Source organism: Chondrus crispus, genomic scaffold (assembly GCF_000350225.1).
Source record: "Chondrus crispus Stackhouse genomic scaffold, scaffold_238, whole genome shotgun sequence".
NCBI lineage: Eukaryota > Rhodophyta > Florideophyceae > Gigartinales > Gigartinaceae > Chondrus > Chondrus crispus.
In genome coordinates this window covers 1-20,452 of record NW_005179114.1, presented here as the reverse complement: position 1 = coordinate 20,452, position 20,452 = coordinate 1, and the positions used below count along the sequence as shown (strand labels likewise).

Sequence of the window (20,452 nt, the reverse complement as noted above, 5' to 3'; positions counted from 1 at the left end):
CCTTGTCACAGATTGAGGGCCATTCCATTCATCGTGATTGGCAATCATGCAATCACGCAATCACGCGATCACGACATTAATTTAACGTCTTTCTGCAAGTTGGAGCACAAGATTAATTTTAAGTCGATTGTTTATTTCTTTAATGAGCATGACCAATTTTTAGGAAACGTAATATAAACAACCAACCACAAGGGAGCAGCCACCATTTATTGACGTGATTGCGGGATTGCGTGATTGCCAATCACGATGAATGGAATGGCCCTGAGCCTGTGAGAAGGGTAGTACAAAGTTTGTACTACAAACTGATGAGCGTACAACTTTGTACCTGAGAGCAATAGACGGGGGGCTTGGAGTATATAGTATATAGTATATACTGTATATAGTATAGTAGGGTTGTTTAATTAACAGACTATGCTGTGGGTTATGGTGTACCATACCACCCCCCCTGCTAGGACTGTACAGTTTCTATAAGCAACGCCCCGTCTCCGCTTATACCTTACGATTTCGCGGGAAGCGAGGTCTTTAAGTAGAAAATAAACGTGAAATCCTTCCCCCAGCCCGGAGCCATCTTTAACATCTACGTGCATCTGTTCCCATCGAAAGCACAGCCAAACCGCATCCTGTCTTAACTCCCGGCTTGCCTCTCTCCCTCCCATCCTCCATACCAACCATGCCGCCTCCTCCTCCACCAGCAGCGAATCTGCCCTACCTCATTGTGCAGGCCATAATTGCCTGCGTCAACGTGTTTCATGCGACAGCTTTCGCACAGCATCGCATATCTATGCGGCACAAAAAGAACCGTTTCGACCAAGACGATGTTCTAACCCTCGCACAGACGGCCACTGGTCCAGGGCGGGGCAATGCGAAGTCAGGCATCAAAAAAGCCTACATCAGACGGCGCCTCACTCACGCCTTTTATGCCTCCTCTTTCTACATGTACACACGTCAGAATGCTGTGGATTTCCAAAAGGCCACCGGGGTACAAATACATGAATTTGAGCGTATCCTTTGCGTTGCTGCGTCCGAAATAAAAGCTCCAATGAACGCCAGAATGGAGCTAACTGAGGAAGAAAACGCATTGCGGGTTCCACGAAAGCGTATGATGAAACCAGACGAGACGTTGTTTTTCTGGTTTCGCTTTCTTCGGGCAGGGAATGAAGGATCGCTTGGCACGCGAACATTGGGATCTTTGTTTGGAATCTCACATGGGACAGTGGCTCTATACATACAGCATGTATCTATGGCAATCTTTAAAAGTTTGAAGAAAGTACCTGAAGCACGAGTGGAGTGGCCGGATTCCGAAGAGCAGAAAGTGCTCGGGATAATGCTGTATGGCTTCGATAAATGTTTCGCTCTGGTTGATGGCACTAAGCAGAGACGCAATCGACCCGCGGACAATCAGATACAGGACATTGCGTATGATGGGCATCATCGCACGCATTGTTACAGTACTCTAATTTGGGTCGATCCCCTCGGAATTTATATTCATTTAGATTTCAGTGAGAAGGAGTCCGAGCATGATCGCTCTTTATTCGGCAACAGCACGCCAATTCGTAACAGGAGTGACTATTTTGGTTAAGACGAGACGATCATGGGTGACACGGGGTTCATCGGTGAAGGCCCTCTCGTCACTCCAAGTCGTGGCGGAGAAAACAACAATTTTCTATATCGATCCATCATGAACAGGGACATTCGTCATCAACGTATCTCAAACGAGTGGGGTGTGGGGGCCATTTCGAATAAGTGGAGAATTTTTTTAGGGCAGTGGCCAGTGTTCTATGAACTTAACCCCATCTGCTATCAGTCATGCGCAATGATTTTGAACTGGAATTGGCGTTTGGAGGGAACCCTTGTTCCTCTTGACAGGCGCTCAGAAAGGGTAGAGGCGTACGAAAACGGTTTGCTGGGAGGTATATAGCTGGTTAAAAGAAGGTCTACCATTAAAATGCGGGCAATGTCTACGCGTTTTTGTTTGATGAAGAACATTTTCTGAACTTCATGGCCATGGGCTTGGTGGTTTAGAGCACCACCATTCCCGAAGTGTTCATAAAAGCGATTGGTTGTTTCCAATTAAGAGAATATAATTTTTGAAAATTTTACACCATACTCGCGGGGGATTGGTCAACCTGATCCTGAGCCTCCACCATATCAACTGACCCATCATCGTGGTCAGCGTCTCCCCCATCAGCAGTGGGGTCATTTCCGTCAACGTTATCATCCTCATCGGATAGGACCACTTCAATTTCATCTGGCGTAGGGAGTGCTAAATTTACAACCGGAAGTGATTCAAAAACGGGAGCGGGCTGTCCAATGCTCGCAGCAAAAAGCAAAACCAGTGACTGTACTGCACCCACCATGCCACGAGAGGACTGCGACATGTTAATGGAAACCTCATCCTGTAATCGGTCGCGGGCCTCTGTGAGAGCTTCCTTCTTCTTAATTTTTATTTTTCTGACCTTCATGCGCTGGGCATACAAAGCACGGCCCCCATCCGATTTTTCCTTTCGCTTAGCTCGCCTTTCCCGGACAGAGTTATGCGCTTCCGCCGCTGTTTGCTGACTGGACATATACATGGCCTGAGTTGCCCTGTCCAGATTGATAGCGGCTTTGTTGCATTCGATCATCTCTTCGCCCAACGTAGCACCCCACTCTATGTCCATCCCGAGCCATTCTAACTGCAGCGCAGCGTCTTCTTCATTAAGAAGACGAAGCCCATTTCCGTCTTCCGGCGTAGTCACATCGGCAAACTTGATTTTCTCCACGTGTTTCTGAACGTTTTTTTGGAAGGTGTCTTTGATTCGATCATCAGAGAGAAGGCTGAACTTCATAGACCTACGCTCGCGATCAGCCCGGGTTTGATAATGTGCCGTTAGATCCTTTTCAATCCAGGCTTTCATATCTTCGCGAACCGTCCCACTGGAATCGGATAGAGAAGCACCGCCCTTTTCGTAAACCTGTTTTGCGAGAATTATTTGAAAGAGCTTGGTTTTCTCTGGTACGGAAAGTTTGAGCCGAGGGGTAGAAACACGAGCTGCAGATGGGGCCATTGCGTTTAAAACGTGAGGATGGTGAGAACAAGTTTCACAACGGGGGGTTTGGAGGTGGGTGGGGGGCTTTGAAGGATGCAGGGGACTCGTTTAGCATCTTGAGGATCTGTAAAAACGAGCGGTGTTAAGTACCAAGAAAATATTGGCGGGGAAACCGCCATCACGAAATGGCAAGATGGGTTACTCAGAAAGGGCGGGGTCGACTTGCGCATCTGTCATGTGCTACAAGCATAATTTATAACTGCGGCGTCCCGTCTCAAGCGGTTATACCACTGCTGTATGGATACTATAAGACCTGTAGCCGGTAGGTCGAAGTTAGACAGTACCATCGAACTGTACATGTTATAGATTTTATAAGACCCAAACACCCAAATATCGCTTAATTAAAAGACCCTAGTATATACTATATACTATACTATATACAGTATATCCTATCAAGCGTTATCATAACATAAACATATGCGAAATTTATTTCTTTTCAACTTTGATGTCCTCGGTTTCTATTTTCTTGGGTGGTTCACTCGTTTTAAATTTTTTCTAAAGTTCTAACAGAATAGGAAGGACTCTTACGCAATGTTTCTATGTCACTGATATAAAATTGGCTTAAAGAAAAGTACTTACTGTAACCTGACCTTTTCATTTGAACACCTCTACGTACTTCAACAAGTTGATTTGCGCTAGCTACAATCGACGAGCAAGATTTTTACCAGTGGTGATTGCCCTCTGGTTGCAAAAAACAAAAGTGAAATTGCACGTTGCGTTGTCTAGAAAGAATAAACAACTTTTGTCCATATATCCCTACTGTTAAATTCTATTGCTCACATATGTGTCAAAAATGTTTAAATTGCTCTGCTAGCCCCAATATTTATTTTCCCTTCTCCATAATCCGTCTGGAGCTTGACAAGACAAGAACCTATGTGTCCCCAAAGTTTTAAGCAAATTATCCCAGTGGTACTGCAACGGAACCACCTCAAAATGGACTATTTGACTCATGCAAAAAGACCCAAAATATGCCTATTGCTCACAAATGTGAGCAATAGAAATGCAGTTATCTTCTCGCCCTGTCAGTATAATATTATGTCAATAAGACCTGCTTATTATGCCTACGTGTGCGAACGGCGTGATCGCCGCAGTGGACGAGGATTGTGTGTCAGATTATCGCGGCTTCTGGTTGGTATTCCGAGTCGTCGGGCTCTTGTGGCACTTCCCGAGTTTGATGTCAAAGCTTCCGGTTCGTCATCATGTTGTTCCATGGCCAGTGGAACGTTTTGTGATGTGTCTAAATCCACTTGTGCAGCATTTCGCAAAGGAGCTGGAGTGTGCCGCTTAGCCAGAACTTTTGTGGAATGCCTGACATCCCAGGAACTTTTTCGTAACCCGGCATGCACAGTAACACACAAATGAACGCTACATTTTGAGCACTTCTTTCTTGTTCTGTGTCCCCTCCAGGTAGCCAGTGGGCCTGAGTCATTGCCACATAAAGTACAATCATTCGGTGTAGAACATGTTAAAATGAAGTGATCCCGGACCTGGGTTCTAAGGCGAACATAGTTTGGTCCATTAAAAAATAGAATACGTTTCTTACGCCTAACGGAGGCCTTGTTAACCAAAGCTTTAATTTGACGTGCCTGAAGTGATGCTTCTTCTGCTTCAGTTTCCTTATTACTTGCATCTTCTTTGGCCAAATTTTCAGCATGAACCAGCAAATCTCTAGAAGCAACGTACACAAAATCAGCAAGAAACTCCACAGAATTCAGTGCTTCGTGATAGTGGTCTAGTGTATCAAATTTCTGCTTGCTTTCCAGCCGATTTCCTTTCTCAGACATTCACCATCCGTGAAATGCATTTATAGCCACTGTTTTTATAGTTCGCAGTACTATCTTCCGTTCCCACTTGAATGAAGAGGTTGAAGAAAGTAGTACAGCCCTAAACTGAGCACTGTCATCAACACCACCCTTGGTCTTAGAGTAGAAGCTTTGAGCTCCATGCTTAAATAGCTTAAGAGGTGGGAACGGGTGGTTGCACTTAACACAATTGTTGATAAGATTCCAAAACTTCAGTCTGAGTATGATTTGTTTCTTGGCAGCTGAATCAGCAAATGAAGGCATTCTCTGATCCTCATGGTAAGCCCAAGAAACAACTGATCCGGCGATGTTGTGGTACAATTGCCAAGTGACGCTACTGTACTAGGCGGGTACCAGGGGCTCAGCCGAGTACAGTAGTAAGATGTTAACCGATACGGTACATACGTGGCGAGCACGTGTAGATGTGGCCACGTGGGAGTCCACGTGTAGTTAGTGGCACCAGCTAGTGCAGGTGTACACGTGGTGCGCAACCGATCGGTGGGTTAGTACAGTAGTCATTTTTAGTTGCCGTAAGCTACAGTAAGCTGGATACAGTATGTACAGCTACTGTAGTCCGTCCGGTACCACCGCCCTACTAGGGGGTATAAGATAAGAGGGCACCGGGCTGGAGGTAAACCGAGGCAAGCACGCCTCCCCTTACTTCCTACCCTAGTCCTTTTACCATACGGTTAAGTAAGTCCCTTAGGTTTCCAGCTCGCCACCGGTCGTACTGCTCTACACCCCAGTACCACTGCGCGTGTCCAGTGCGGTGTACCTCCCTTGTCCAGTGCTTCCTACCGTTCCGGACTATTCTACCTGACACTCCAATGTAGCGGTCCCCCAGGCTCCCTCATTTTTAGGTACAACCTGTCCTTTTCCGTTTACGGTTTAGCGTCCATACGGTTGTACCACAGATGTCTTGCAGGGTAATTCGTAATTGATTGCGCTGTGTGGCACTAACGTGTATAACTGCTATGTATAGCACAGCGTGCTCTGATGCAGAAATATTAACACAGTAGGCAACATTCAACACTATCATTTGCTGTAATACCTGACCGATGTGATTCTTAGGTATGTACTTAAGTAAACTTGGATCTCCCAATCTCAATTTTTGCACGTCTATGGTCTGAATTGCCAGAGCCCTGTCAACCGCGTCATGCGCCACGCTGGTTTTGATTTCGACAGAGGCCATACATAGATTTTCTTGAGTTTCAGCACCACTGGCTGCCTCCTCAGCGTCAAAAGCAATAGCAAGTGGATCTATTAGTGAAATTCCGTCAGGACTGCATGCCAACCAATCCAAGTCCTTAATGGATAGCATGCCACATTCGAATACTGCCTTAAAAAAACCTTTTCCTCGTAATGCGGACAGCACACAACCTTCGTTAGCCGTTCCTCTCTTCATTGCCTCGCTGGACCTTGCACTGCTAAACCACGAGGCAATCATCTTGTTTAGTATTTCTGCTGGGTTCATGCTGTCATCTTCAAGTACTGCTTCAATATCCTCAGCTGCATTTATACCGAGCATTTCAGTAGTAGAAGAGTCCAAAAGAAGCAGCTGCCCAGCGCTAGTGCCGGTGACTCTAAATTGGCGCAGCAAAAACCAATCTGCACACCGCTGACCTATTGTCTTCACATTTCAGTGTTGCAATAGGAAACTCTCCATAAAGGCCTTTTTCTCATCCGATGATATTGCAGAAGCTACCACCTCCCCATCCTCACTCCTGTTATTGAATAGCAAATTTGAAGTAATCTCGGACTTTGGGACGGCTATCCATGTGTCCACAGTGCTACTTATGTGAGGATCCTCAAAAAAGTTTTGCAAAGTAATCCGCTTCTTGTACAGTGTACCTCGAGGTACACTGTACAGGAAGCGGATTACTTTGCAAAACTTTTTTGTTGGGCGTTCCCTCACGGCAATGGCAACAACTTGACGCCCCGACCGCGTCTCGCCGTCCTCAGCCCGTAACGTCTTCACAGCTGATAGGACATCGGGACCGCAAGAGGCATCATTATTTATAACAAATGCCTCAGGTCTGTCCAGGATAACGCCTTCAAAAGCACTGCTATCTCTCTCTCCAGCCATGTCTGAGTCTTCTAATTGTCCCTCTTCACACTCATCAGCTCTACCACTTCTTACGTATGAAATCCGACAAAAGGATGACACCTGAATAGGTGCTCTGGCATAACAAACAAGGCTGAAACACCTTGCTTGTTTAACTCCTCAATGAGTTTTATACTTCCGTACCTGCGGTCTGCGGTTATCGTAAACCCACACAAGCTTTGACCGGTTCTTCCGTCAAGAATGTGTGTAAGAAGTTTTTGCACGTTTTCATGCTGCCCATCCCCTCTACGACGAAATCGAATACCCAATGTTATCCTAAACAATGCATCAGCCATGACGTCCGCTGTATGACCTTCGCGGTCGGCTTTTCTTGCACTCAAAGTTTTAACTTGATTGTCCACGGCTCTTGTACCGTATAAATCATCGTCCAGTGTAGCCAAAGTAAACGAAGGGCAGAAGAATATCCGTGCAGAAATCTCAAATTCTCCCTGTTCAAAAGCGCTTAGGAAAGTAGTCTGATCTCTTTGTCCTCCCCACGCAGAGCTGCTCATGTCACCTCTATTGGTAGAAGGGTAAGCAAGCAACCGGGATCCTATTGCACGCATACGATTTAAATCCGGTGTACGACAACCTATAGATGATAACATGCTGACTGTGGTAGAGAGGTTTAGCCCTGTGCACTGCGACAGAAGAAAAACAGATACATACTGGTACATTTCATGTAACTTGAAAAGCTCTTCTTGCTCATTATGCAAATAAATGTGCTCATTGGACCACTGCATGCACATGTTTAACAGATTATCCACAAGCAGTATCATAAAGCCCGCCCGCGATGGCTTGAGAATTCGTACCTGGAGCTCCACATTTGCTCTTCCAATAGCTGAGTAACAAAAGCGCCTTGCGCTCTCTCAAACTGCTCCTTTAATAAAAATCTCTCTCCATTTGTACAGCCAGAGTTGTTCTTGGCTGCAGACGCCACCCTTCTGAAGGGTCTGCTAAGACTACACGTCGTCTGGCCCGTCTGCCCTCCTACAGCTGCACAGAAGAGGAGCTTCCCTGTGCGACCCTTCCCCTTCCACGACCGGCCGTTGTCCTTGTGCGACTGCGCCTCCGATCACGACCATTTCTACCTCGACTGCAAGGACGACCTCTCCCTCGTCCTCGCCGCACCCCATCTTCTCTTGTGTTCGTTACAGATGTCTGCCCTGTGGGATTGTTGGCAGGAGCAGTCGCTGTGGAGATATTAGCCGGCGGTGGCGGGTTAGGGGATGCACTTTGGGGGGTTGGGGGGAGATCAGCAGGCGTTCTTAGATTTGTGTGTGCGAATTCGGGGGGTAGGCGGGTGGCAGGCGGTGGTGGATGTTCGGTTCCACGTTGGTGGGGAGGTAGGCGAGTGGAAGGTAGCGGTGGAGAAGTCATGGGTATGCACGGACGGCACAGATGATCTGTATCAGGTACAGACGGTACTGGGACGTTTTATGTATCGAGAACCGCTGGTAGAAGCGCTGCTGTAGGGACTTTATTTAGTACGATGGAACCCTCAACGTTCGAACGGTCTAAAATGGGCTTCCAATTGTCGAGTTTGGATTTTGAAGTCATAGGAAGCAGGTTTCGAGTCAGGGAAGAGACTGAAGTATAGAAATTGAGCTTCAGCCAATCAGGTCAGTTAAGAACGACGGTCAAAGATGGCCGTGAAAAGGGGTGTATTGCTAAAAACGTGAGCAATACTTATTTCGCTATATTTTATTTTCTCTCTTTTGCTCACATTTGTGAGCAATAGAACAGTTGGTATATGGGGACTATCTGTCCGATAAACAGTGGGCGACTCCGAAAAACACAAACGCACATAAATTTTGTACACACAAATTCCCTTAGTATGTGCGTCGTATTTTGTGATCTGGCACGGAAATGAAAATGACATAAAATATGTATGATGCATTCGCAATGCGTATGCACCCTCAGCAGTACGGAAAAGCCCAGCGCCCAGATCGGCATTCCACCTTCGCACTTCCATCCCATTCACCCCTCAGATGATATCTGCTGCTTCTTTTGTTGCTGCAACGGGCGAAGCGGCAACGAAACATCATGTTCCGTCACCGTCTTACTGCAGAAGGGAGAAGAAGACGAGACCAGCGGATAAACAGGCTGGGGATGGGAGAGCTCGCACGGATGATGTCATCCGTGCGAGCTCTCCCATACACGTGTGCCTCTGCCATCAACTGTCAACCTCTGCCATCAACTGTCAACAGTTGATGGCAGAGGTACACGTGTAGGTGCATTTGTGCGTTTGTGTCTGTGCACAAACAATTACATCGGGAGCCGAACGACGAACAAATCGGCGGTTTGTGTATACACAAACAACCCCTAGTCAATCAAAATTGATGGATTTGCGCATCACAAACACACAATAGTAGCGTACGATAGTTAACAATAGTTTACCAGTTAGTTTTGCCCGATGGACTTTGCCGCATCATCCGGGGTCATCTCACTAAAATGTGGAAATTTGCTAACGAGCTCTCCTGCCCGGTATGCGACCGCAGCATCTTCCTCTTGAACAAACGGTTGAAGCAGTTCCACTCTTTTTTGGTTCGACCCAAGGAACTCGATTAAGCATTGGCGACATTCAGATAATCTTTGCGAAGGTCGCTTCGTCTTCGTTGCAAGTAGCAACAAGGTAAATATTGACGGATTTGCCTTCTCCAATAGCTCCTTCGAAACTAGAAATTGGCCTTTCAAAAACATTTTTGGTCCGGAGTCCACTGCTACATTTGCGAGCACACTTGTACGCTTCGAGAATGGTACTTTAACCGCGAAAAAATCGATTATCATCTCAGACAGTCTCAAGACGCTTCCGAGGTTACATCTTCCTGAGGTCATGTCCACTGTCGCTACGTAGAATTTGGTCAGGGTTTCAGTCAGAGACCATTCTGATTCTTCTTCTCTGGAAAATATAAACCTTTGGAGCTGCGACTCGATTTCGCATAGAATTCTCCACTCCCTTGCGAAATGAGTCGTTTCTCGTTTCGATAGGCGGGCGGCGTGCTCAATTGCCATTTTCTCAAGCTGTTGGATGACTTTCAGACAAAAAGGCTTGTCTAACAGTCTTACCATTGTTCGAATGGAAACGACATATCTGGAAACAGAAGACTGGTAGGCTCTTCCGATTGTGCCACTGAGACGGGTTCCACTAATAGAGCTACTTTCTGCCTTCTCCCGCAAAACGGTCCTATCATTTGCGGAAGAGTCTTCATTGATGCGACCTGTCAGAGAGTCCATAGATTTCCATCCGAGCGGGTCAAAGAGCAACAATCTTATCGTGTCCATGACAAAATCAGGCCAGGGCCCAACCCGAAAGGTGTGGACAAAGCATTCGCTCATCTCGCAAACCTCAAGTAATGCCCGAAAAGTGACGATGTGATCCCGTAGAATGTCAACATCTGCTTGAGATGTATTTTCCAGACAGATTCTGACAGCAACGTCATAAATGACTCGGAAAAGGCCCTGGCGAACTGATGAGGACGCAGTATCCGTATAAATTGTTAGCACCGTGTCCAGTCCCCCGATTTCCTCCATGCACCCGTAGTCAACGCTTGTGCCCAAACTATCATCAGGAAGACTGTAGAGTCTCTGGTAGATTCCTTCATTGACAAGGACGTGGTCCACGTCTGTGTGAGTGAGGTCACCAACGTGAAGCGCAAGCGCAGAAAGACAGCGGGACGAAATTCGTTCGCTCGGTCTGCGGTTACTCGCTCTCAGCAACACCAAGAAGCAGCGTAACGCCCTATCCCACATGACATAATCGTCTTGCCGACCATGCATATGTTCGACAACTTCAGAAAATACTTTTTGAGCAACCCCTTCCACTGACGCCCACGAACTTTTGTGAACAAAGCTTGTGTGCGCTGCGATGTTAATCAAAATCGTAAAAATCGAACCATCTCGTTCACTTCTTTCCGCTCCTCGCATTCGCCTCACGATTTGCGAAAGAAGTCCATAACCAGCTTCAAACCCCTCCAGACAAGCACTTACAACGTATCCGGTTAGTAATTGCAGCGCACGGTTCCTTCCATGTGCTTTTAACGCTGTGTTCGTTAAGTACTCATGCAGCACACTCCAAGCCTCCCCTCCAGATTCATTTCTTGGATAAAACCGCCATTTTACAGGCGCCCTATTCTGAATTGGTAATGGAGCAATGCCTTTCAGGCGCTGTTGGCTGAGAACCACTGCGCCAACTTGCGAGTCTTCTGCACTGCTAATGGACAACGAAAGAAACCCCTCCGTCAAGTTACCTTCGTGTTGGTCAGACCTCGGTATCGGAGGGAACATTGAGGATGTTCTATAACGTTGAGCACTGTACGGTGGAAGAGGAAGGGGCAAGGTCAAATTGGGAATGTGCTCTATGAAAGATTGTGTGCTGGTGTCCACAGGTCCTCCTGAGCTCCTCATTAAATCTCCCTCTGACACAATGGTGGGCTCTGGTGGAAACGGGGGGTCAAACTGGCTACGTTCATCCATGTTACTCGGCAGCCATGAACCTTCTTCACCATAACTTGGCTTCCTATCGGAGCTCGGCACAGCCGGTACAGGCCTCGATGGGGGCAAAAGAGCTGCACCCTGGGAGATCTCATCGAAATCAGTACCACTATGTCTGTGCAGTGAGAAATTAGTCGCTGGGCGAGTTCGCTGTGGGAGGTCGACAATTTTCTCTCCACGAACGTTTTCTGGTTTTGGTGGTAAAGGAGGGGGGGCAGCTGGGTTATGGATGGCGGATCCTCGGGCAAACGACGGTTTCGGAGGCAATGGAGGTGGGGCATTCTTCAATGCGAAAGATGAACCATCAGGTTGCGGATTTGCCCTCGGTAGCCTTATTCCACTGCTTAACGGTTCCTCCGACTCTGGGATAGATTCGTATTCCTCTGCGGACAATCTTAAGCTTCCGCTTCGCGGTCGCCGTCGCCTTTCAGGGGCAGAAGTAGCCATACCCGAAAACTTTGATGCAACTCCAAACTAAAGAGGCGTGTGCTTCTGGAGAGTATCAAGGTGCAGGTCACGATCTTCTGGAAGACAGTCGCTCTGCCTTGGTGGGGCGATGCGGCTCAGCGCAAGCAAGTTCAAACGAGGCATGCCGTGTATGGAGACTTGCGCAGTCTGAGCCTGCCTCAGGGAGCTGCCCTTTGTGCGAGGGGATAAGTAGTCTCAATGCGGAATATGATAAGTCTCCCATAACGCACAATAAGTACGGTACAAGGGTACTGTAGCGCAACCCGACAGCTGGCGTCAAGCCAAGGGACCTTCTTTTTGCCTCATACCATATGGGTCCAGCCCTTGTTGTCGCAAATATACATAAATTAAAGTGCTAATTTAATTTCAAAGGCCAAGTTGGGACACCATTACTGTACTCGAAGGTAATTGTAATACACTGTACTGTACAGTAGTATTGACATCTTGCGTACCATCGATGCAACGGATTCATTGAACTCATTGAAAGCCCACGGAGTCAATGGGTTATGAATTGCGCATTGACATTTTAATATATATATTTGGTTTAAGGATGTCAAAGAAAGAAGTTTTCATCTATGCATAAAACTGCACCTTCGCTAGGCCTTCCTGAAAACCAACCCGAAGGACGGTCGCGCCCATTGAGATGTGGGCAATCGTAAACGCAATTCAGTACTGGTGCTGGGGTTACAGTTTCCATTCTGACCCAACAAACGTAACTCCATAATAGACAGTCGGACAATAACCCCCATCTGAGGCTATTTGTCTCCAACACACCACACACGGGAAGCGAAACATCTAGTACCGACGAAGAGTACTATTCAGCCACGCCTCTGGGGAAGTTCTTGTCATCAACTTCAAACATTGCCGGTCAATCCACCATTTAGCTCTTCTGGGAGGTCTGCAGTTGGACGCATTTCGTCTAACCATCATCTTCTAGGGTACACTGTGCTTCTTGGTATCTTCTTCCTCGCGACGACTATTGCGACTCAACAGATGACTTCAAATATCCGCCATAGGATCTCTTCTAGGCCGCCTTCTGCGTCTCTTAAAGCTAGCGAACTGCAAAACAGTGCGGAGGTCCTATCAACTTTAACCTCGGGTCTCCGAATATCAACACCGCCCATCTCGTTACCGCACAATTATAACCATGCGCAAAAGACCGCACAGTCTAGTGCATCGTCATTGGAAACTCCGACCCACATTAAGGGGAGGCTATGTTCGGCTTCTGCTTTCCTGATATTAATAAGAGCTTCAGCCTGATGGTGCGATCCATGCGCTATTTATTGCACTTCCTGCACTTCATAGCTGAGGCTAATGTGATCTGATATAGCCTTGTACAGTTCAGTTGCCTTTGCCCTTTTGGTAAGACCCGAGCGCGCAAAACCATCTGGCAGGTGCGCCTTGTGCGTAAAGCTATATTCTCGGGGCTTGTTGTGGAACCTGCACAGGTTTCAGTTGATTTTTTCTCTGCAAACAAACTACAGATGAAAACCCCTTTCAAGTTGGAAGATGACCGTTTTCCCCAGTACAATTTTCTGCGACAGGTCAACACGGGGTTGGCAACGTAAATGTGTAAATCGAAAGACGAAATTTCGGCATGGACAAACTAGGGATGCGCTCGTAGGGATTCATGATCAGTCTAAAACATCGGTACGTTCCACGAAGGAGGTGGTTAACATATAAGCACAGCAAATCGACATGTAAGCACTGTGGAGAACGTTTACTCGTTTCTATAGCGGGTTTCAGCTTTGACGGGTCATTTGCATCTACTCCGCAGTTCTTGGTCTGCAATATGGAATGAGCACAAACGCGTCGAAACCTGCTCCGGGATCTTAGACGCCCTAGGAGTACTGCATCACTCGCCGATTTGATTCGCAAACATTGCGCAAAGAAGGTTAGTGACTGTTCTAGTCTAACGAGGCTCTTTTCAACGCTGATAAAGGAACCCCACATGCGGTGCAATACCTACTCTTCGATTAGTGAACCTCAACATTCGGATCCTTTTCATCTTCGCGATTTCTTCTGGTGAATAGTCTTTGCCAGCTGCCGCTGGCGCAGAGGTATTGTCACTTTTGGTGGGTTGTACCTCTGAGGACTCGTCCTTTGAAGCTTCCTTATCTGGCGATGTCGCGCACATCATGGCTCGGGATCGAGTCTGGCGCGTCAATCCAGGCAGTAGCTGGGGGACGGGTAGGAAAGCCATTGGTTCGCCTTTCTCAAAGTAGTGGAGCTGTTGGCAGCGGGTGGTGGTGGTGTGTAAGATGATAGTTAAGAATCGCTGCTGTAGCCGGATGAACTAAAGATACTGCTGCACGCTGGGCACGCCAACCCTGAGTTATAAAGAAATAGACTGTTGCCTACAAAAACCCCAACGTGATCACGTACGGAAAAATCTCAGATTCAAGTGAAACCCTCGCCTCTTTAGAGCCAATAACGAAAGGGCATGCAAACCGCATTCTATGTGCCTACAAGTAGTAGGCACGCACTGCCACTGCACTGGTATGTGCAGCACGTGTCCAGGACCTGCTGATCCAGCAAATGACCTGCAGCTCCCAGAAGTCAAGACCATACTCGCCCGCACTTGTGATGTTGAAAGGGACAAAAACACCCGTGTGGATACATGTCCAAGATTGCATCCGCTTTTTATCACTAAACGCCTTCACAACGTGGCTACAGAGTGCAAAGCCGTTTCCAAGCGCATGTCAATAGTGATGCTATGGTGTGCCATAGACACTTGTCCGGCATTTCGAAGCGCAGCGTCTAATACAACTGTGCCACGCAGACTGCCCATACCATCCCGAAAGTGCACAACTAAACGCAGTGATGAGCTTTTCCATTACAGCTATACAAATAAAGAAGTGAGCCTTTACTTTATCCGTCTTACGAAGCTTTTCGTCTCCCGCCCGGACCCTTCTTCTTCATAGAAGCGACGCAATCCGGGCAATACCAAGTGCCTTTCGGCTCAACCGTAATCCCAACACACTCATAATGAAACCACTCAATCAGACAATTCTTCCCGTCGCACGCAACCATATCCCCGTATGAAACCTTCCTGCACGTGCAATACACTTCCACGTTCTCTTCACCTGCGTGCTGCAGTCCCGCCATAACTACGTCTCCATCCTTATCAATACTCTCATTGCCTTTCATTTTTGCCGGAGGTTTAACGTCGACATCCGCGCGCTCCTTCTCAAGCTGTTCCGCCTTCTCTGCTTCTTCTTTGACCCTTGCGGCGAGCGCGGCTGCTCGCGGAGTTGTGGCGCTGACCACAACCTCTCGCCGTCTTGACTTCTCCCTGACCCTCCCAGGATCCGGTGGCGGCGACCTGCTGGGCGCTCTGCTTGGTACTCTGCTGGGGGGTCTCTCAGGCATATTTGAAGCGGCCTTGCTCAATCGCTTCTCCTCCCTCTTGATCTCACTGCCCTTTTCCATACCCGGCCATCGCCCTTCCCGTCGCAGCTGGGATTCAAAATCCACGAGCTTCTCGTTGATGTCATTGAGCGACTCAAGTACATTATCTCGAGCTTCTTTCGCGATGCGCACTTTTTTGTCTGCAAACTCGGCGGCCGATGTTTGGAGATGTACGAATTCGTGGAAGGTGCGCTTCACATTCTCCAGCGCCACACCTTTTGTCGTTGCCCGAGAAATGGCCTCTTTCAAAGTCATGTCGGCCTCGCCAACTGTTGTATCGATGCGGTCATCAAGTTGGCGCATCTCGTGGAATAGGCTCTTCGTGTTTGCTGGAAGTGGCTCGATTTGATCTAGAAAATCGTCGAGGTAGGATGTATTGTGCGCTGTCATCGCCGCCTCACGGCGATCAGTCGGTAGGCGATACGCCATGGCGAGTGTCGGCGTTTCTTACGTCGTTGGACAACAGTTGAGTTGTATCACTTGCTGCGGTGGGACTCGTTTCTCATCTGAAAGAATTCCCCGGCCCCGCATGCCAAGGCATGCAGTAATGGTGGAGGGAGTGAGAGCCGAGGATCCAGACGGGGCAGCTGAGAGACTACACGGAAAAGCTGAACGATAGTGGAGAAGAACAAAGAGCCGAGCCGAACACAAGGAAAGGCGGCGAGGCTGTCCGCTCTCCCTACCGTAGCACCGATGTTGGGTGGGGTGCATGCACCATGTGTATGATTTATTCAGAAATAAAAAGGGATAAAAACGTCCTGCAGGCCACTTTGCAAACTTCGTTCCCATTGGCAGGTTCCAAATCATGTTTTCACAAGCATCCAACAAAAAGGAGCCATCTAGTGAATTCCAGAAGCACCTTCAGACGTTTCACGAACGCACACTACTGTACAAGTATTGAAGCCTGCTGCCCGGTTTCGGACAGAACAATTCTTGCTGCCTGCAGCTACGGGACGAAGCTATTGATAGCAGTGTCTCTTCTGAAGCAAATGGGTCCGCGTGGCGCATGCTGCTTCTCTCAGACTTCATCGTTCGGATCCCGCCGAGATTTTATATAACAGCGAATGGCTCCGGTCTCTGACCGGAAATAAAAACGTCCTGCAGGCCACTTTGCAAACTTCGTTCCCATTGACGTCAAACTCAAGCACGCCACATTCTCGCTCCTGCCCAAGCTGTGCCTCATATCTTTACGGCGTTGATTGCGTTTATGGCTAGATATGCTCGCACCCACCATTCGAACAGCCCGCTTCCGCCCTTCTTGGTGTCTACTCTGTTCTCCTCTGGCAAGCTGTATGGCAACATCTCCAGGGGTCGCTGCAAGCGTGGCGCTTCCATGAACATATCACTGGAGTTGCGTTAAGTGAATCCAAACCAGCCCAACTGTCATTAGCGACCGGCCAACCACGCGCGATATCAACATAGGTGTAGAAGAATTTGCGAATTCTTCCGCGCATGCCAGCCTCCCGCACTGTATCGCCGCTTGCAGGCAGACCTCAAAGTCATTGGGGGGGGGGGGGGGGGGGGGGGGGGGGGGGGAATGAGAGGTACGAGCGCCACGACATGAAGACGTCGTACCCCGAAGCGCTCAAATCGCATAACGCAACGCTTCTGTTGAAGAGGCATGGGCCTGGTCCCTTGAAACTGTTTTCGAGCGTAAAACGTTTAGAGTTCGTTGCGGACCTGACGATGGTTGCTCACAAAGATTTGCGGTCAGAAGTCCGTTCTTCAGGAGATCACAACGGAATTCTTCCGGTCATTCAGGTGATATAGCGCTAGGAGATCCTGGGCAAATGCTACGGATCGCGTCATCATTTCTAAATGAAGAATTCGACCACAGTCCAGGTCGACCACAGTCCAGGAGGACATCCGCAAGGGTAGCGCTCATTTATTCGGCCGACTTGTCCAGATGGGCCCGCCAGAGACGTTCGGCATACTATTCCATGGTATCTATATTTTGGCTTCTATCGGTGCTGGAGAGTTTTTAGATATACGGTACGAGCCATGGAGCGGAGTAGAAAATGAGAGGCACATGTCATCCGGGAATTTTGGCAGACATTGCACTGCGGTTTCATGGATGATGAGCTTCACACTGCCGCTCTCGATACTGCTAAGCTCGAGGCCGCAAGCGCTAGGGCCGTTTTGATTTGCAATCTATAAACATGTTACCTCCTGGACATAAGGGGGTTCACCTTCGCGGCGCCGCATTTATACGGCATTAGACCTGGGTTACGACACTATTAGTGCCGACTCTTCAAGGTGCCGCGAGTTCTTGCAAAGCAAAAGCCACAGCCAGCCAAAAAATAAGCGTGTTTATTTCTCGTACACAGTTGCTCCACGACTGATGTGGTGCAACTTTTGGCGTCGCCCCTGTCAACTGCACGTGCGACTTGACGAAATCTATGAACCGCAGTGCTGAGTGGCCGCGTGTATCAGAAAGTTAAACTTGGAGGTAAATGCGCAGCTCGCCATGTTCCCTTTCACGGGGTCTATCTATAGTCCCTAAACGCTACTCCGTACATTAGCTGTTGGCCACGCATTAGTCTGCTCCGTATCTTGTCTATGATCGTAGAGCCTCTTGAATTCAAGCTGCAACGCGCTCACGAGATACAGACTCTGTTCTTTGTTCAACTCCTCATCATTCTTCATGAATTCCGCCAGCTTATTCGTCAGCAACAAGGCTTCCTCGTAAGACGTAATAGGCGGTGTGGGGAATTTTCCAGGGACGCTGACGTCCTCCATGCCATAGTCCTTGCTCTTCTGTGCTGAACATACACTTCGAACAAAGTCTGCCACAGTGCCCTTCGGATGAAATACAGACGATTCCGCTGCTAGCCATACATACTTTTCAGGGTTGTTGATCGCGTATTCAATGTCGGCAGGGCGAACGCTGTGGCGCACGCCCCCAAAGGTCTGTGCTAGCGCACCCTTGTACGTCCGCAGCAACTTTGTCAGCTCATGAATTTGTGCATTCACAGTTCCCGGCTTCATTCTGGGCTGGCCGCATGATCTGTGCAGCCGCGCCGGCATGTAAGAAAGGTCCCTCCAAGCCCGTCTGATGACGGGTACAGGAACATTCCCCCAAGCCTCCCAAATCATCCCAGCAGTCGCCTTGAGGGGTATGGGCTTCACGTGAGTCCCGCGGCAAACAGTCTGTATGGCCTTGTTCATGACCATGCAGCGGTACTTTGTACGAAACGTTTCCTCAATGCCGTGGTAGAGAGGACTTGATTTGCTTCTCCACATTGGTGCGCTGCGATGCCTTCCGTGCCAGGATGTGGAAGGCAACGGCATCACAGAGACCTTCTTCAGCTTCAGAAGGTCAATGTCGCATCGAGTGAGTAAACTAGTCAACACTGCAACAGGTCGGTCCACAGAGGCATCAAACTCCACGAGCCACTTTTTTATGATGCGGGCAGTGAGCCATCCCTTGGCGTTGTGAAAGTACCTGATCGTGGAATCATGCCATACCTCGCCTTCGCGTTTCCCAACTGTCTTTAAAGGCCGTCTTCCGACTAGCCATGGGGCTGGACGCTGCCCGATGGCGTTGGAGCACAACAACGCAACTACGATGTCATCTTCATCAACCGCATTGCGAGCGGTCGATGCTTGGTCTCGAGAACCTCGGTCGACATTGGGGGAGGCGCAGGTCAATGAATCTTGTGGCTGTGATTGCGAAAAGCCGCTGTGGGGCTCATGGCCGCTACTGCTATTCGAACGCTGGGCGTTCCATGACGAGCCTGGTGAGGAAAGTGGAAAGTCAATGAAATTCGGCACGCTAGAGTCGATGCCGCCAGAACCAGAATCACGATCGTTGTATGAGGCATTCATGAGACCGAAGTCATCATTACTGGGTGCATCTGCGTCTTGGGAAGCTACCGCCGGTGTATTAACACTCGCTTCTTTCACGTGTTCAGGCATGGCGGTTGTGGCAAGCACGGTGGCTTCCAGCATGTACACATCTTCCAGTCTGGTATAGTCTCCGAGTTCACGTTGGGTGATGCTCATGTTGAGTTCTGTCTGCCAGATGTCGTAGACCATTAGTGGAGATGCGGGTGGACGGAGTTGGAACCCGTCCGTGGACTCGTCGTCTTCGGGAAAGAGGGCATGGCGCTTCTTGAAAGACTGAATCCAGCTAAGGCTGCCGCGAAATTGGGCGAGGTTTGGCGAATAGTTGGGGGAATTCTTATCCAGACTGCCGTGCTTGTCGGACATTGCGCTTGCAATCTCGCGCGAGATCTGCATGAGGTTCCGGTCATGAAGCTTTGACCGGAGCGATTGGCTGAGCGCGCGGTTGCGAATGAGCTCGTACATGGCCTCCTCGATGATGGGAAAGCGTGGCGAGGTGAGGCGCTTTCGGTTGGAGTCCGTGGTACCGGCTTTGAGCCAAAAATCCTTGCGCTGCAGCACTCGCGTGACCGTGCTGCGCTCAACGCGGTGACCAGACTCGTCAAGGAACAGCTTGGCAATGCAGTTGTGCCTCGCCTCCGGGTGCTGATCCTGAAGCTCACACAGGCGGCGCTTCTCGGCGTGGGATATGCTTCGGTGCGGACGCTTTTTTGGATTTGATGGGCGCGGGACTGAGGCGGGTGAGATTCCTCCCGCAGTGGGTTTGGCGGCGTCAACAGAAGCGTTTTCATGAGTGGCGGTGCCGTTGCCTGGAGCCTGCACGATGGCGGCGGGATTGATTGCGGGTATGTCGTTCTGCCGTGAGATTGATTGGGATGTGTTGAGCATAGACTGGTCTATTTCCATGGTTGCTTGCTCCAGGCTGGCGGTAGGGTGTCGGTCATCGACAGCGGGAGCGTTCGGGGCGGTGACAGTAAGTCCCGGGCTCGGGGGCGCGGGGATGAATGCGGGGGAGTTTTGAAACGCGGGGGCATTCGCAAGCGGTGGGCCACTTACCGGCGGCGGCGGAATGGGGGTTGAGGTTAGCGGCAGGGTGGAAGGCGGGGACGAGTGGGTCTGGGCGGGGTGCGACAGGGCCGGGGTAGGCGCGGGCAAGTTCGGCGGAGTGGGGGTCGGGGTGGAAAAAGAGGTGGCAGGGATGGACAAGGACGCGGGTGGACGTGTGTTCCTCGCGGTGG

At 49.2% G+C, this 20,452-nt stretch overlaps 5 protein-coding genes; 1 reads left to right on the top strand and 4 right to left on the bottom strand.

Moving 5' to 3' along the window:
• Window positions 1-9,376: 9,376 nt before the first annotated feature.
• CHC_T00004577001 (hypothetical protein) lies at window positions 9,377-11,936 on the bottom strand. XM_005715913.1 is given in 2 exon segments: window positions 9,377-9,398; window positions 9,399-11,936. The coding sequence occupies 1 exon segment, from the start codon at window positions 11,934-11,936 to the stop codon at window positions 9,399-9,401; it is 2,538 nt and encodes an 845-aa protein (XP_005715970.1). The 3' UTR covers window positions 9,377-9,398.
• Window positions 11,937-11,950: 14 nt separating this feature from the next.
• On the top strand, window positions 11,951-12,214 carry CHC_T00004576001 (hypothetical protein). The gene has a single exon (XM_005715912.1). It carries the CDS (start codon window positions 11,951-11,953, stop codon window positions 12,212-12,214), a length of 264 nt encoding a protein of 87 aa, XP_005715969.1.
• A 1,423-nt stretch (window positions 12,215-13,637) lies between these two features.
• On the bottom strand, window positions 13,638-14,413 carry CHC_T00004575001 (hypothetical protein). XM_005715911.1 is given in 4 exon segments: window positions 13,638-13,798; window positions 13,799-13,807; window positions 13,927-14,238; window positions 14,339-14,413. The coding sequence occupies 3 exon segments, from the start codon at window positions 14,411-14,413 to the stop codon at window positions 13,799-13,801; spliced, it is 396 nt and encodes a 131-aa protein (XP_005715968.1). The 3' UTR covers window positions 13,638-13,798.
• Window positions 14,414-14,546: 133 nt separating this feature from the next.
• On the bottom strand, window positions 14,547-15,797 carry CHC_T00004574001 (hypothetical protein). XM_005715910.1 is given in 2 exon segments: window positions 14,547-14,837; window positions 14,838-15,797. The coding sequence occupies 1 exon segment, from the start codon at window positions 15,795-15,797 to the stop codon at window positions 14,838-14,840; it is 960 nt and encodes a 319-aa protein (XP_005715967.1). The 3' UTR covers window positions 14,547-14,837.
• Window positions 15,798-17,867: 2,070 nt separating this feature from the next.
• CHC_T00004573001 (hypothetical protein) lies at window positions 17,868-20,102 on the bottom strand. Its single transcript, XM_005715909.1, has one exon. It carries the CDS (start codon window positions 20,100-20,102, stop codon window positions 17,868-17,870), a length of 2,235 nt encoding a protein of 744 aa, XP_005715966.1.
• Between the last annotated feature and the right edge of the window lie 350 nt (window positions 20,103-20,452).